The sequence below is a fragment of the Astatotilapia calliptera genome, chromosome 1 (genome assembly GCF_900246225.1).
Source record: "Astatotilapia calliptera chromosome 1, fAstCal1.2, whole genome shotgun sequence".
NCBI lineage: Eukaryota > Metazoa > Chordata > Actinopteri > Cichliformes > Cichlidae > Astatotilapia > Astatotilapia calliptera.
This window is the reverse complement of record NC_039302.1, coordinates 24,261,657-24,279,768: the sequence shown is the minus strand read 5'-3', so window position 1 is coordinate 24,279,768 and position 18,112 is coordinate 24,261,657. Positions and strand designations below refer to the sequence as shown.

Here is an 18,112-nt window from a genome sequence, read left to right as displayed (position 1 = left end):
AAAAAGAACCAAGGTGTAGCTCCACTCACATATCTTTTATATACGGTATATGGTCAGCATTAGGTGGGGGTTCACAAGACCACTGGATTGGCTTTTAGTGATGATGTCATTATCTGTAAGCATCAACTGCCTGTTATTTATCAATGATATAGTCATGACCTTCTGACCTTTTGCAGGCAGTGGTAGAAGTTTGACTTCTGGACCTTTTCAGGTTTCTCTGGTCGATTTTAGGCAATAAAACTATGTAGCATGAGGTTTAGGATGAGGAGGTCATGGTTCAGGTTAAAGTACACATCTTGGAGAGCCTGTCTGGGTGAAAGGCTTAAACCATGTCTGCACAGACACGCAGCAAAAGAATGAGCAAAATACTGACAGCTTAAATATACCTCAGTGATTTAATGGGTGTGTAAGACTAGTGTTGCAGTGAGATGAGTGTCATATGAGTGTGCAGCAGCGCACTACAGCTGGCTGCCTGAACAAGTTTGAGTTTTATTGTTTACACTCAGAATTGTTTTGCTGCACGTTAGGAAGTCTGGCACCTTTCTGAAGAAGTGAAAAGCCAGCATCTTTGTCCAGAGTTAACATGACTAATAGCAGTAACAGTAACTTTAACTAAGAGCAAAGGTTTACCAACGATACCACTGCATGTTTTTATTTCCCTACATACCTGTTGAGTGCTTAGTACCTTGTTTAACTCAGTCACCCTCCCCAACCACAGCCCTCCAGGGTTTTTCAAACTTTTCCCCTTGCGTAACATCAGCACAAAAATAACCTGCCAAGCTGATGGGGTAGCTAATGAAATTTTCATCAGTGTTAATCTGATATAAAGTTGTTTTTGATCTTTTAGAAAAGTGTTGATTTGGTGCTAAAATATCAGCTATAAGTATTACTGTAAGGGCACATGGTCCGACTGCAGTATAAATAAATAATAATAATAATAATAATAATAATAATAATAATAATAATAATAATAATAATAATAATAATAATAATAATAATAATAATATCCAAAGTGTGCCCATGCAGTGAGAAGGTGACTTCACAGGTGACTGAAATCCTCATCTGTCACAGCCACTCACTGTCATCTCTGCGCATGTGAAACACTGTGCTGCTCAGTTTTGAATTTTATCTCATGCCTCTTTTACTGATTAGTGACTATATATACAAATATATATATATATATATATATATTTACACATTTAAAAAAAGCTTAGCTTTACAGGGTGCAGGCGTGATGTGATTTTCTGAAATTTCATGTGATGCGTCTAAATTATAGCACTTTTTTTTCAACACTGCACATGAAATATTGTATTCTGCTTGGTTTCCTGCCCCACTGTCCCCCTTCTTCTCCTCTCCTCAGTGTTTCTCTCTCCTCCCTCCTGCTGAGCGCTCCACATGAAAAACAGACCAAGAGCAAATGAGGAGAGGCAGCGAGTCTTCATTTACAACTGCACATGTGTCCTGCTGTGTGTGCGTTGTTGAGCGAAAGAGGAAAAAGCAGCAGAGTCAGAGAGGAGGGCATGCAGACGTTTGGGAAAGGGAGAGAGAGGAGAGAGATTCGGCAGACCTGTCGGGGTCTCTCATGTCACATTTCTGCCCCGAGGAGCTGACCTATGTCTCGCTCTAAAAAGAAAACTAAAACGGAATAAAGGAAAGCTGCACTCTGGAAAACAGTCGGAGCAGTGTACCTTCTCCTCCTGCTGCTACGGCATTAAAGAAAGAAGAACTGAGGGCATGAAAGGAGAATGACTGACATTTTTAATTTGTATCTACATAAGAAAGAGAAGAGGAGACGGAGGCTTTTGGGCCTGTCTGACAACTGTGGGAGGGCAGAGGAGATTTATACTTATAATTGTACTGTTAGTCTTCTTTTGGTATTCTTTGAGAGAAAGGCAAAGAGAAGAGTGGAGATAATAGGAGAGGAGAAAAAAGGGGAGGAGAGAGTCGAGCACAGAGTATTGGAGTACCGAGAGGAGGAGAAAAGAGAAGACCAGAGTAAAGAGGAAAGGAGGAATGAGAGGACAGGAGAGCAGATGGGCTCTTCACATTATTAACATGTAAGTAAAAACATTTTATTTACATGTGCTGATAACTGCTCATGGTGACACCACTGCTGGTTTTTATATCTGCTTGTAATTATTATGATTTTGTAGGAAGTCTCAAATCTGTCTTTCTCACTGCTCGATTACTTTTCCCTCCATATAATTACTCTTTGTGCCGCCAAGTAATTTTTTTCCTTTCTTTAATTTTCTGTCTTGTTTCCGTTTTTGTTTTTTTTTCTAAATCTGCGTGCACACTCTCGCTCCGGTGCAGCAGCAGAGGGAAAGGCCAGTGTCACGTTAGATTAGTATCAGCAGTCACACACACGGGGGAAGAAATATGCTTAAAGTGTGATGAGCATGATGTGGAGGATTGAGCCTGTGCAGGAAGAGCTTTTGTATGTTCTGTTAGTGTCGTGGTGGACTACACCACGGGTCGGAGGAACTATATAGTTTTCTCAACCACATGGAGGAAAACAAAGAGCTATTGTGCCACATAAGAATTTGGCCAGACATGCAAAAAAAGAAAAGAGAGAAGAGCATCAGTGTGTATGAAAACAAAGGCGCAACATGTTTTACACCTCGGGCTGGAGTGTAGGAGACTTCACTCGAAAAAAATTAATACATAAGGAGCTTGATATATGCCTTTATTGCTTTCATTGCAGTGATGGGACTAAAAAGATTTAAAATATAACCCTGTGGACTCTGGATAATATCTGGGAAAGGTATCACATGTATGGACTGCAGTGACACACAGAGATGTGATCACTGAAACTTTGCATCCCCATAGAGTAAATGACTGAGCCATAGGTAGCCATTGATTGCCACACCTATTCTTACAAACTGAAGCATCATCACCGAACAAAGCTGGGAATAACTGCCCAACAAAATACCTGAAGAAAAGCACACTTTATTCTGCCGGCTTCACCTCTGTTATCCAATACTTTGGGCAAAAATGTTCAAATGTTTAGGAAAATAAAAAATGGTTCACATAAAGTACGACTAGTAATAAAATATTAGTAAAATAATAGAAGTGACTTAATATGTGAGATGATCTAAACTGTAGCTATGGGAATTTCAAAGCATTTCAATAAAGACTTATGTGTAATTGATTTTGCATGTTTTGAAAAGAGAGCGATGGACTTTTGATTTCTTAATTTTCTGTATTTTAAAATTAGCATTAAAGCCACTTTCAGCTGCTCCCTTATTCATACGGGGTCACCTCAGCGAGTAGTTCTGCGTGTTTAGATGGTCTTACACCAGATGCCTTTCCCGACGCAACCTCAGAGAGAGTTCTGTGTCCACCGGGGATCGAACCGGGGTTCTTGCTAAAAATGTACATTTATACATACAGTATAACAAACCACACAAACTTTAATCATATCATTGCAAAATTTCACGTTCTCTGAGCCATAATCCTAGATTATGCAGACCCAATTTAAAACAAATCCAGCCAATCTAACATATGAGATATAAACTTTTAGCATTCGTGAAAACCCCTCCAAGCAAATTCATGAGTTCAGTTAAAGTTTAAATATGTGTTTTAAATTTCTTGTTGGCAAAACACAGCGATTAGAGCCGCCCTTGTAGGTAATGCCTGAGTTCTGCTCCTGAATACAGTGGGAGCAGATGTGGGCATCAAATAGGTTAAAGTCGACCTATTTGAGGGGATAAAGCTGAAACCCAGTCAAAGCAGTGAAAGCATCATGGACATCCAGTAATCTAAAAGGAGATCAAGAACTCAGGCATGTACTGTTTAAAAAGCAGTGATGGCCAACCATTGCTCTTGTGTGCCAGATGACCAGTCCTTGGCTAACTCCACTAACTCCTCTGTCTGGGAGGAGGGAGCTGTGTCCCAGGACATGAAATATGCCAATATCATCACAATCTGGAAGAACAAGGAGGACAGAGGGAACTGCAAAAACTGTCATAGCATATTCATACTCTGTATGGTGAGTAAATCTTTGCTCACCTGGTGCTGAAGAAGCTCCACGTCTCATATTTAGGGTCAGTGTGCATTCAAATCTGAACAAGCTTGGAAACGGTTGGCAATCATAGGAGAAGTAGCAAAAAACAGGGACTCTACTATTACCGTCATCGGCTTCACAGAGCATTCAACATAGAGAGCAGATACAATATTTCATGATCCTTGAGAAAAGCCAGCGAACTCCTTCAGTGACAACATGAAGAAGATCTGTGACTGCGACATGCCCATCAGAGTATGCAAGACTATACAAACCACATCTTTATTTTGAAATTTCAGCTATTTTGAATGTTCTTTTCTGGTCATTTGGCCACTTTACTGCGGTCACCTACCTCCACAGTGAAGCCCACAAGAAGCTGTTTGACCTACAAAGGTTAAAAGGTCAAAAAAGGCCTCTTTGCTGATGACACTGCTGTTTCCACGCACGATTGCCAAAAACTGCCTCCAATAACTGATGGACTGGTGTCCTATCTCTTGCACTGCATGCTGTGGGGGTCATGTAGGCACTTTATTCTAACGATCAGCATCAAAAAGATAAATATCCAGGGCTGAAATGTTGAATGTCTCTAACATATCAGCATACAATTCAATAAGTATGAAAAAAAACCTTGCAAGGTAAACAAAAAGTGTGGTGAGCACATGAACCTCACATGAACACTTCCACATCAGCAGAAGGAATTTCATGCCTTGTATGTGCACTGCGTTCATTGAGTATTCTGCATTTCTTGGAAAGAAAAAGTTCCCACCAGAGATGTTTTGCCCTAAGCAACACTCTTCCAGAAACTAGGCTTTCTCTGATCATGTGCACCATACAGAAGATGGCTGAATCCCCAAATACCTCCTCTGTGAACCTTGAAGAAACACTCACCAGGGCGGCCACACCATCAGCACAAAGACATATTAGCTACAAACATGCTCATAAAGCCGCCAATATTGACATGGTCACTTGAAATGCTTGAAATGTAGTTGGGTCAGGAGAGCTTCAAAGAAAAACATCTGCTTCAGTGGGATGAAAAGAGGAAAGATGGCACGCACAAGTGCAAAAAGCCTGACTGAAAGACCGGCCACTGCCTAAATCTGTGAACAGTGCCCAAAGGACTGCCACGCCTTTGTACGACTTCACATTCACATGCACACAAGAGCACTGATCCAATGGTTCTGCAGGACTTCGGGTTCCCTACGGGCTTCATATTTATTGGACAAACAATCAGAAAAAAAGTGCTTTTAAGGAAGAAAGCAAAGAAGAGCATCGCAAATCTTAGTTTTGCAGTGCGATCGACCGACTGTGAAGTACAGAGTGAGAAAAAGCCTTTCGCATGTAGTTGAGTCATCAGAGTAAACAGCTTATTATTTCTAGACTGCTGAACAGAGTGTGACTGACTGTAATGAGCTGGCAGCAGGCCAACCGTCTCATACTAATGTCATTACATAACTGTGGCGATCAGCTGGCTGATAGGAATTTATTGCATGACTTTTCATTCACCACTCAACTCTAATACTGATGAACATCTGCTTTTTGTCCCGCGGCTTGTTTGTGAAGGTAGATAGGTGTTACATTTTTTTAAAAGGTGTGATTAATACCCATAACTATAAATTATTAATGATGGTATAATGCTATTTTTTTTTTTGTAACATACAGGAAGCTATACTGTCATATTTAAAGACAGAAAGAAAGAGTAAGCAGGGGAGTGGGCGAGAGAAGGGCAGTCACGTCCTGCAGCATTTACACACAACATCACAAAATGACCCTGACAGTCAGTGACTTTAGAAGGGCTTGGAGGTTGTGTTATGTTTGCTCGTGTTATGTTGCACTTTAATGAAATGCGATTTGCCTTTTTTGTTTTTTTTATTCTTTGCTTCTGTATGTCCCGTGATGACAAGTTGCTTTTCGACTCTTCAGTTTGTTTTCTAACATAATTAAAAGCGCGAGGTGTGTGTTTTTTATGCCTAACAGTAAGTAAGGAGGGGACAAAAATGACTCTCGCTTGGCCCATATTTCCAGAAACGTGACAGATAAAATGCAGATTTGTTCTCTAGTGTCCTCTTAGTTTCTCCCGACAGGTCAAGAGCACTGCGCTTCAGCGTTTTTACAGCTGAAAACATCCAGAGAAATTAGGCCAGTTTGATCTTCTCTCAGAGCTTCATCCATTTTTCATCTGTTCAAGTTTAAATTTCAATGCCGTGTCTTTACAGCTGTGCAGCTCAAGAGCACAACATTCTGTATTTGGCATCTTTGTATTTCTACACAGTTCAGATTTACATGTTTAAAAGTGTCATTGTTCATTTTTATAAACGCTGCCTTTTCATAGGCTGATATCTTTACTGTTGTTTGGCATTAAGAAAAGAGTCTTCGTGAAGTAATCTGATGGAGAACACACAACGTGTATTAAATCTGTGGGGAAATCACATTTATGAAATTAAATAAAGTTTATTTACAGCGAGATTTTATTTGAAGAAGATGCTAGAAAAGAAAAGTCTTTCTGAGGTGCTTTGCACATTTTCTGTGTAAGCATTAAGCATTGTTCAGATTTGATATGTCATTTCTGGAAATTTTGCTTAATCATTATCGTCATCATTTTTTGCAGCTACAGAGAATAAGAGTATCTTAGGACACAAGTTTTCATTTATCTCTAACAAGACTGTAAATGTCTGCAGGGCTGCGGGTGTTAATGTATAAATTCAGTTTTCTTACACTCTAGGATTATCTTTAGGAAGAGGGAGCTTTTATTAGATGGCCTAGCTGATGGGGACAGGTTTATTCTTGGTGCTGTACAAGTAAAGTCATTCAAACTCCATCATACACATTATAAGAATCATGTGAACCATTAAAACTGCAGTCTGCAGAAATACAGAAAAAAAAAGAAAAGAAAAACACTGCTGGAATAGACAGCCCACTCGTGCAGTCATACTTCTACGCTTTAAGCAATGCACGTCCTATATATGTGTCCTCCATATGTGCTAGGAACATGTCAGAGCTGATTTTTGGCTTCACGCAAGATATAAACTGTGCTCTGAAGGTCTTCTGTTTAACCCACTGCATCTTATTTCCAACACTGAATCATAAATAATCTGTTCTGATATGAAAAGACCTGTGAGTCTTTTGTAACAGGCGAGACTGTGCAAAGTATTTTAGAAACGTCCAGACCATTTCAGACTTGAATTACAATATTCTGAAAGCTTATTCAAATTTTTTATTTTGTCCAAATGACACCAAAAGCCACTCGAGCTTTGAGTTCAGTAACACTGATAACACAGGGGCTATGAAATTTAAATACAGAACTAAACTAGTTCAAACACAATGATTTGTAATTTAAGCTGGTTATTCTAAAGAGTTATTGTTGTATTTCTTCTTACTATTAATTACTATTAATATTGCTTTATTGTAACTTAATAATTTCTCCCCCTGAGATTTAGCTGCTCATTTCAGTGTTTAATAATCATCACTTACTGTATATGACACCAACCATCATGTCATACTCTTTATGCTTGAGCTTAAAGAAATGCCCCGGATAGTCTAAGTTTGGATCTTTATGTCCAGACCAAAGGCCGTATATAATACACTCTATTCTGTGGCCTAGATAAAAATAAAAATAAAACCCCCCTTACACTTCTTGTTAGTGTGGGTAATTTATGACATTGTCTGAAGCCCGGACTTGATGGACTGTCTCTCTGAAACAAGCACATTTCCAGGTCAGCGCCAAATGTGCGCATGTTAAAAACCACTTTCATGTTTTCAGCTCACTGACAAGAGACGCTAATAAACCGTAGAGTAAATGTAGACAATTTAAAGGAACAATTCACCACCACTACATTTATTTTTGCTCTGGCTTGTAATTCCTATGCATCCGGCTGAACTGTTCTTCAAAGCAAACAAAAAATACATGTGGGGGAAAATAAACTTCCCAGAAATCGGTTACTCAAAAACAAACGTTGTTGTAAGCCCTTTCATGTAGAAATCATTTTCTCTGTAAAAAGAAGCGCATCTGTCTGTGCGAAGAGACTCATGCTCATGACAGCATGACAGGAACTAAACATTAACAATGTCCCCTTCGGCTGAGCTGCAATATTAGGTAGCAGCAAAGATTTTAGCTGGAGGATGTAGTTCAGGCTGATACACTAAAACAATCTAAAAGCACGAATAGCACTGTCTGCAAGCCAAAAACATGAGCTTGATTCTAGGCTGTGCTTCTTTTAGGCTTTAAAAGGCACAGCATTAAAGCTGAAAGTTAACGTGATTTAAGTTACAATTCAGTGTGCTCAAAGCCAAACATCCATCTATGCAGAGCTACAGCCAAGCTGTTTAAGTCCTGAGACATTACTGCAACCTTCTTATGCTTTTATTTTCTTTCCACACATCTGCATTGCAACTTTAGCACATTTGAAATGAGCGCTTTTCAGCACTAAAGTTGCTTTGTCAGTTATAAGCTGGTGCACGGCAGCATGTGTGCTTGAGTCTGTTGCCAGGTTCGCAAAGTCTTAATGGGAAGCCTTGAACTCCTGAGCTTTCAGCAACACTCGCAGCTGTTTGTTGCCACCTAGTGGTCGACAAAGTAAGAAATTATTCTGAATCAAATCCTTGATGTTCAATCTTCACGTTTAAAACAATGTCCACGTCTATGAACTGTTTTGTGTAAAAATACTTGGTTTTGAAAATCTCCACGCTGGCTTTCCTTTACTTCCAAACACCCTCTCTCAAGTGAATGAGCTCTGCACTAAATCGTGTGTGTTCATGTCTGTGTGCTGCACAGATATTGCAAAACTGACTTAAGTGCACAAAAGAATGTGTGAATACATGCGTGTTTTTTGTGCCAAAAACAAAATATTATCTGAGGTATGGATGCCTAATTATTGTTTTTTTTTCCCCTTTTAAACGCTGCAGGAAAACAGCTCAGGCATGTTGATAATGATGGTGAAAACTGGGAGGGAGGTACAGATTGATGGGTAAGGCATCAGTGTTTTCAAAGTCCTCTGTGATTAACTTTAATTTGTTAAATGACAGTTTAACCACTTTGACTTGTCTCCATAAAGCCACAGTTTTGATTGTTGATAAACTGAAAAGGGGTTACCAGGGGTACCTTTATTTTCCACCCTTCCCCTGTACTCACTTTAATGTGGACAACTGGCTCACATGAACGTGTGAAACGTGGTAGATTTGCTGCTCTGCTTGGTACCATTGTTCTATTTCATGATCCATTTGTGGCCAGGATTTAGGGCTAATTATCACTCCTCCACCACCGTGCTTGACACATGCGTTGTTTGCCCTGACATGCATGTTTGGTTTTCACCAAGCATGCTATTGTACATCATCTCCAACTTTGGTCTCTTCTGTCCAAACAACATTGTTTGTTTTGAGGTTTGTTCAGGTGGGGCAAACCTAAGCCCTGCTGCCTTGCTTAGTCATTTTCTAACTGTGTTGTCACAAAATGTAATATCATGTTAACTGAGGCCAGCAAAGTATGAGCTGTAACTCTTTTTTTGCAGTTTCACTGAGCATTGCATGGCCTTCGGTGAATTGCTGGGACCTCCACACTTGGGAAGATCGTTGCATTGTGTTAGCACTCATTTAAATGCTCTCAACCAGCAAACTGGCAAAACTATAGCGGTGCTCACATTTTCTGACGATCAATCATGTGCATTTGATTAGCAACACCTATTTGCTACTTTCCCTCTTAATTCCTGTAGTGAGGGTATACTTGTTTTTTCTTCTTCTGAGGATTGCATGCAGTCCTGAGAAAACAAACTTTTTCACATGAATGTAGTTTAGCTTTAGTACATGACTTATTGAAGTTACTTACGCTATTCATTTTCTAATTTGTTTCTCATTCTTATGTTTTAGGGTATTTACAGGTTTAAGAATTCAGAGAAAATCCTCCTTATCATGAGGTGCTGAACTGACTTCTGCAGGAAAAATAGTAACCACAACATGAGCGCTCCAACAACAGGAAGCCCAAATATGGAAGTGAAGGTGGTGTCCCAGGAGATGGCATTGCTTAGCAACATACTGGCTGCTTACACCTTCATTGCAGGTACAGTAGGTCCAATTGAAAGAAAGAAAAAAGAAGCTTTTATGTGGGATTGATGTGATGAGCAAATATTATGTGCTAATTTCTTTAACTTAGCACATAATATTAGCACATAAACCTACTAGGGGTATGAAACAAAGAGCAAGAACAGGTCTGTTAAAAGTTTGACATCTGCCTTCAGAACATGTGAAAACTGCAGAAAAAAAGGAATCATTTATCACACTTTGACTGTATTTTCCCACATAGGATGGATTGTGTATCAAATCATGAAGAAAGGATTAGTTCATGAGAGTGTTTGTCTGCATTGTTAGTTTAATCTGAGCCACATGTTTCACAGCTTTCTACACAGCAAATCCAGCATGTCCAAATTAACACTGTCGGATTTGATTTCAACACTATTAAAGTGTCTATATGGGTCCACACCAGAGAGTGTTAATTTAACTCTTTTTGGAGAGCTGGTACGTTAACTCTGATTTAGTGTTAAACACCAAATCTGTCTGCAGTTGATAATTTAACACTTGGTGTTAAGAGTTTATATATTAACTCTCAAAGAGTATTTTAGTTTAACTACGTAAGAGTTATCTTCTAATTCATTCTAAAAAGCGGGAATTTTACTGTTCTGAACTTCTAGAAATTTCTTTTGGAAATAAACATTTACTAAAAAGATGCAATGGTTTTTGAAAAACATTTATTTTGAACTGTGCACCACAATTTCAAAACATTTTCTGAAAGATGTAACAGTATACATGTTCTCACTTTCATTAGAATTTTGTTTATCAAAAGGTCTGACATGGTAAATGCAAATAACAGCATCTCATCACTTATTTCTTCAATACAATATGCATGTCCTTCATTCATCCCTTTGTGGAACTTCAACGCACTTCTGCTCTCCCCCATATTCCATCTTCACAAGCATATCCTGTGCGGAGATCGAATAAAAATTAGTTGACACTAATTAATGGCACAAATAATCCAGTAAACAATTGCAGCACAGTAAAAAAAAAGGAATCCTCTTTGAGCCAGGTAATACTGAACTAAATGTAAAACTTTTTCATTTTTACCTAAACCGTGTGCACAAAACTCTGGAGGGATCTATGCTAACGTAGAATCCAGTCAGGACGTCTGCTACTGCTGTTTGCTCGTTGTTTTTTTTTATGGGCGATCGTTTTCAGGCTTCAAGTAGCACCATTATACCAACATTTCACATTCTAGATATTGTTTTAGGTGTATTTGACCAAAGATTTGACTGAAAATTCACATGCAAGCTTTTTTTCAAGGCTGTGGTATTTGCCCGCAAACAATACCTTTCAGCTAGCTAAAACAGAATATTATGCTATCACCGAGCAACATGGCTAATGCCTTCCACACAGCTTTGTCTCAACTCCAAAGAGCCACAGAAGTAAAAGCTCATAATAATAATTGAAACAATCTTTGAAAAAATGACTTACCAAGCATGGCAAACAACTCAAATATGTAGAGCAAAATGTTCTGAAACGGCTTCACTTCAGCTTCGATTGGAGCCGTGCTGGGGGCGGAGTCTGTGAATTTACTCTGTTGGTGTCATAGCCCCTCTAGGAGTTCAGAGTTAAGAGGTCAAGAGTTAATGTTTCCATTGTAACACCTCCAGATTTGACAGAGAAACACTCATTTTTAACACTCGATTTTAACTACCATCATTTTACACCTCAGAGTTACATTAAAAGAATGTGACTCTACTTAGAGTAAAATTAACTCTACTTTTGCAAGAAGACTATTAACACCAAAAAATTTAACACTTTTGAATTTGCTGTGTAACTGACAAAAATATTACTGCTGCTCTGTTACATTACACTGAACCAAGATGGTTCTTTGATTTACGGCAGTAATATTTCTTTGTAATAACAGTAGACTGACTCATTTTGAAAAAAGCAAGACCTATTATTGATTTCTTTTTTCTTTTTACATGGGAACATACATGCATTTTTACACTATATAAAAGAAGGAAAAGGTTTCACTGGTCTGATCTTCTAGAGACCAAACTAGGGGCTTTAGGGCCCATGCACTAAAATTAATTTGATCTAGAAAACACAAAGCAGATACAAACATGTCAAACATTTTTCTGGCATTGAAAGCTGAAAAGGGATCAGCGACGTTGGCCCACTGGCTCAAAGACAGATGTGTGGAGGTCAGAAGGTGGAAACAGTGTAAAGACAACAGACAGGTGAGGGATGTCTGAAAACGTAGTACATAAAGACTAAAGACTGTGCAGGGAGGGACTGAGAGAAGGATGAAACAGCAGTTAATTTATTTGTTAATTTATCCTGCCTCTCTTACAGACCAGCCCGAGAGGACAGCGCTTGTGTTTCTTGGCGGCGTGTGCGTTGGCCTTCTTGTCACACTGTGCGCCATCGTCTTCCAAATACACTGTCGAGCAGACTGCCACTATGGCAACACTAACAATCTTCCCCATCGCCCAAGGAACAGACTCCAACATCGTCGGCATCACAGCTGTCACCACCATCAGCCCGCAGACAGTAACCCAGACAATACTGCCGTCGTCCCCTCTGGAGAGACTGGGCCCACTGGGGAAAGTGAGTCTGAGGACTGGGATGACACAACTGATCCATCAGCCCGGAGACGCAGACGCTTTGAGAGATCCCTAATGCACGCCACCATGTTCACATCGGCTGAGGGTATCTGTGGCAGACACTGACGCACACCAATGTCACCATCCACACACTAAGACATCATTCACACATCCAGCAAGCTGTTTCCTTTAAAATAAGGTCTCCTAATTTGATAACCCACACATCATATGACATCATAGTATTGCTGTGATTCAGATGATCCGATCCTTTAGATATGAATCATAGTCCAGTGAAATGTTTTAATAAAAAGCAGTTTTGAAAGTACATTTACTCAAATAGCAGACTTAACATAAAGTTATTGTGTTGTGCTTCTTTTAACACATGCTCCTCTGTATTTATGATTCATTATGCATCATTTTACTGCAACACAAACATCAGACAGGCATGTACTCCTAAATTTTTCTCAGCTAGCTGCATGGCAATTTGATTTATTTATTCATTTTATTGGTGAAAACAAGCTTCTATAGGACGTAGACACATAAAGGCAGACTCGGTGTTTATAACTTATTGGTGGATTAGAAGCCCAATAACATAGTCCACAAACTAGCTAACAGAAACCCAGACATAACACTCATCTGGAAAGTGTTTACCAAAGTCTACAAAAGACTCATTTTCTCATAGACTTCAATACCAACAGCCTTCTTTTGCAACCAAAGGTCACCCCTGCTGGATTAGAATGCAAGTTTAAAGCACGTCTGGTTTCCCCTTTCAGACCTGGAAGCCATCTTTTATATACTGTTTGTTCACCCATGTTGCACAGTGTCCACAGCAATGAATTAATTAGAATAAGACTGCTGAAATCTCACACTGTGTTGGTGTGACGCTCTGGTTATGTCTCTATGAGCACGGCAGCCAGACATAATCACACACACATGCTCCTATCTTCAAATAGAATAATAAATAAATAATAAATCTGACAGTAACATGAATGGACAGTGTCCATAAAACTTATTCTGTGTGTGTGTGTCATCAGAGCTGGACCGGGCCCAGAGGCTAGAAGAGCGGGAGAGGATCCTCCGAGAGATCTGGATGAACGGACAACCAGACATCAGTACAGTCACTCAAAGTCTTAACAGATATTATTGAAACAACAGTAAACAGAGAGATGCGCAGACTGAGATACAGACTGAAAAAAGAAGGAAACAAACATACAGCTGATGGATGGAAACGGATCTAATAGCTATATAGGTGAATAAATACTATATGACATGAATAGCCATCAGCTTACTGGACTGATGTATTGTGCCAATGTGACTCTTGTGAAACTGTCACTGACAGAAATGCCTGGAGAAGTCCCTCTACTGTGTAAATTAATGAAAACATATGAGCTGCGATAGTTCAGTCATCCAACAAGAGACAGCAATGACATTTTTGGAAGAAGAATGCCCCGAAACATCAACTGGTAGAGACACAAAGAGCACAGATGACCACCACTGCTGCCAGCCGTAGCAGATATTTCAGAGAATCTGCGATATGTAGCTGCTGCCATAAAGTCGCTGGGATTTTCTAACTTTTCTATTATTAACAAGTGCTTTGAGAAGTATAGCAAACAGGGGGCATAACAGAGGCTACAGCTGTGTGTGAGTGTACAGTCTGAAATGAAATGATGAGATTAAGCAAGCTTTTAGCTGCTTTCTTATTCACACGGGGTCACCAAAGCAAGGATCTTGGCTTGTTAAACTGATCACAATCCAACCATCTGTACTGGAAAGTATCAGCTTTTTAACAGCCACTTTTCTATCGGTGCATTAGATTACCAATTTACTAATGGGAATGTTTTTTATTTATTCTGTCAACTTAATTTAATGATGACTGAATTTAAACAGAATCTAATGAAAGATTTTAAACAATAACTTATTGTTTAATTATTGTCAATACTATTCTCTTTAGTACTTTGTTTTAAGGCCAAATAAAAGCAAAAACATTTGCATAACATTTGGATTAATTTTCAATCAGTGGTTCTCAAATCTTTTCTGGCACGCCCCACTTAATCCTACTCCACTAACATTGGGTGATTGTCATCCATGTAACTATAGTCACATGATTTTCATTGTATTGCTTTAGAGCCTTTTTATAGGGTCCCCATGATACCTTTTTTCGTTTTAATGCAGTAACTCAATGCCCCACAAGTGGCATCTACCCACAGTCTGAGAACTACTGTCTTAAACACTGGTATCAAGATATGGTCCACATTTTAGAGTTTTTGCACTTTTCTCATCTACTCTTATTTGTTTGTGAACCTGCTATAATCCCACTGTGAGTTCTGGAAACTGTAAAATTAAAGGCAACAGAAGGGAAAAAGTGTAAATGTGGTGAGATAGATGTAAAACTTCCACTCTACAGAGCAGCATAATAACTCGATGCACAGATGGAGATATACTGGTGCTTATATTGCTAGAATTCTGAATCTCCTAATGACTGTGTACTAATAATTATGACAGAAATGGCTTAGGATGGCAGCTAATCAGCTGCAGATCTTTCTGCATATCACACAATGTATTAGCAGCTCATGCTCCATTTAAATCTGTGTTGAAGAGTTGAAAAAGTGAATAAACTTTAATTTCAGTGGTTTTTTTGGTCTGTTTTGGGTCCGTGGTACACACCTCTACTAAGTTTGTTGGCAGAATCCATGATGGTGAGGGTTACAGTTTGAATGTACACTGTTGAATCGTGCCAATAAGAATAACATAACGAGGGCATGTGGTCCGGGGAAATGGTGTGTACAGTCACCTTTAACGACTGGAAAGAGTCTAATTGTAATTTGAACAAAATAATTTGAACAAAAATTTTTTATGTTCCTACAGTGCATGAAATTAATTTTAGTTAAATTTATTATTGTTGAGATGATACGATCTAGCAAGGGTGGTTGGTGATTCTAAATTACCCATATGTGAGTGCAAGAGGCCATACGGTGTTACTTGTGATAGACTTGTCCAGGGTGTATCCTGGCTCTCGCCCTCTGACAGCTGGGATAGGCTCCAGCCCACCTACTATTATACTACTAGTTATAAAACCATATGAATTTTATAAATCCATTAAATTGGAGGGCAAAAGATGTCCATGACAAGTTTTATGTTGACCAGACTATATTTTGTTGAACACTCCAAAAAATAACTCTTTAAATGAACCTAAAATAATCATGGAACAGAGTTACACTTTAATAAATGGCTTTCTATTCTGGACTTGACTGCAGCAAATAAGTTTATTCAACATTAATCGATTAAGTTGGTCCAACTCAAGTACATTAAGTTGGAATAACAGCATTGCATGATGGTAAAATAAAGCAATTTAATCATGTGGAAATCCTTTCCATGATTTTTTTTATGTTCATTCAAGTAATTATTTGAATGAACACCAAAGCCCAAACACCACAACCCTCGGCTTTGAGTGTAAGCCAAGGGTTGTGGTGGACAGGGAAGTGGTTTGACAAAGAAGAAAAGCTCTGAATGTAGGGCATAAAGCATGACAGAATCACCTATAGAAAGGTTTTGACCTTGATATCGCCACTGCAGGTACCCACACACTTAGTTGCACAAAAACGTGATCATTTAATCAGTGGCGTGTCTAGAAAATTTTTGTTGGGGGGGCCAGGTAGGGGCACAGATTTGGAGAAGGGTGGCAGATTTAATTGGCAGATAATGTTTTAAAAAAAAATTCTACCAACCCTTAACCATAATTCAATAATCCTATAAACCTGATAACCAAATGCACTTTTAACTCTTATTAGAATGAGATTTTAACCACTACGGTGCAAAGTTTTTAGATACTGCGTTGATAAAGTACAAGAGATACAATCAGTGCTTTGTCAGTGTTTACTCAGCATTCAAGGACAGCAATATTTGCATAGTATTTTTACTGACATATACTGCACATATGTTTTGGGCAAAAACATTTTTGAATATTAAAATACGAACATTTGTAGCAAACAATTGACAAATTAGCCAGTTCCAATGTAAAACTTTCTCTGCCTGTTAAAAAAAGAAGATCATCTTCTCACAAACTGGTGTTTGATTTTGAAACAGGAAAAAAGTGGGGAAACAACTGAAAAGACTAATATTTGAATAAAACCTGAAAGCAAGTAAATACTTTCTATGCTGCCTTATGGTAAACTTTGGTAATATTGATAAAGAACAACACTGGCTGATGATGAAATACATTCAGCTGGCATGGTGACACTGCCAGTATAACCTGCAGGGCTGGACTGGGACAGAAAATCGGGTATTTTGACTACAGACCGACCCACCAGGTATTAAAGCCATAAAGCCTTTGAATGAAAACAAACCCTGTTGTGACAGTGATGTACAGTCTTTTTGGTATATGTATGATTTCTATACATTTTACGTCAGATAAAAACTTTGGTTGTAAGATTTAGATAATTATTTAATAAAAGCTAGATATTTTAAATGAGAATAAGAAAGAAAAGTATTTCTTTGTGCCCCCTTTCCCTGTTAATGCCCTACCTGGCCCCCTGGCAAAACTTTGCTAGACCCGCCCCTGCACAGTTACCAGCTGTCAGCTACATAAAAAAGGATCCTGGTGGGTGGTCTTCACGTTTCCCTCTCACCAGATATCCAAACCGACATCATGACCAGCAGCTTTACAGCTGTGGCTCCAGCAAACATCAGCTGATACTAGAAATTAATATTAAATAAATTCTAACAACAGCCGATCAAGCTTAAACGTGCTGCTGTTGTTTAGCACAACATCTGCTGGTTTCGTCTTTCTGGCGCAAAGTGGGCGATAAACAAACAAGAGAGAAAAGCCGATCAGCTGATCATCGATCAGTTTCATGATTGAAGTAGCAACAGGAGAGGCAGGATGAGAGAAGAGGCAGCTGTGCAGCGTAAAGACAGAATAAATCCAGCTTTGTGTCTTTTTCCATTCTAGCTGAAGTTCGGGACAAACGTCTCTTCTCAGCTCAATACGAAACGTGTAATATTTTCTCTGATTGAGGGACCATTCCATTTTTTTAAGGAGCCGTTGGCAACTCTACTAACTAACCTTATGAATAAAATAAAGTTCACTATCAGTAACATCATAGCAACCGAACAGCTGTATAAAAACTCCAAGCTGGCTAGAACGCAGTATGAGTTATTGCAACTGACAGTAAAAAGTCAGCACAACGAAAATAAACTCCACCTAAACTTAGTTCATATCTGACCCAGATAGACTGCAGGTCATAACTTCTTACCTGAAGTTCAGTTCACCTGACACTCGGACTGGTGGCTGCCTCGGGGCTCTCCTCCTGCCTCCCCTTCCCTCACCCACCTGCTGCCTCTGTGGAAGCCCCGTCATAGCCACCACCAAACAACGGAGTTATTTCTACACATCGACCTGCATCTGGCCAATCCACCACCTTTCATTGTTCATGCCATTACAAAAAAAATAAAAAATAAGTCAAATAAGCCCGATGGCCAGTCCAGCTATGTTAACCTGCAA

General features: G+C 39.1%; 1 protein-coding gene across 2 annotated transcripts; it reads left to right on the top strand.

Annotated features, from left to right (window-relative positions):
• The first annotated feature begins 1,976 nt into the window (after window positions 1-1,976).
• eva1ab (eva-1 homolog A, regulator of programmed cell death b) lies at window positions 1,977-15,242 on the top strand. Of its 2 annotated transcripts, XM_026171023.1 has the most exons (5): window positions 1,977-2,057; window positions 8,903-8,964; window positions 9,860-10,049; window positions 12,362-12,718; window positions 13,647-15,242. In XM_026171023.1, the coding sequence occupies exons 3-5, from the start codon at window positions 9,947-9,949 to the stop codon at window positions 13,757-13,759; spliced, it is 573 nt and encodes a 190-aa protein (XP_026026808.1). In that variant the 5' UTR covers window positions 1,977-2,057; window positions 8,903-8,964; window positions 9,860-9,946; the 3' UTR covers window positions 13,760-15,242. The 2 variants fall into 2 exon arrangements, with proteins under 2 accessions (XP_026026808.1, XP_026026818.1); XM_026171033.1 differs by lacking the exon at window positions 8,903-8,964.
• The last annotated feature ends 2,870 nt before the right edge of the window (window positions 15,243-18,112 follow it).

What these genes read in the sequence shown, in the direction of transcription:
- eva1ab (XM_026171033.1), top strand. Translation starts at nt 9,947, where the DNA reads ATGAGCGCTCCAACAACAGGAAGCCCAAATATGGAAGTGAAGGTGGTG. An exon ending in TGCTTACACCTTCATTGCAG is followed by an intron (nt 10,050 to 12,361) that starts GTACAGTAGGTC and finishes CCTCTCTTACAG; the next exon opens with ACCAGCCCGAGAGGACAGCG. An exon ending in CATGTTCACATCGGCTGAGG is followed by an intron (nt 12,719 to 13,646) that starts GTATCTGTGGCA and finishes GTGTGTCATCAG; the next exon opens with AGCTGGACCGGGCCCAGAGG.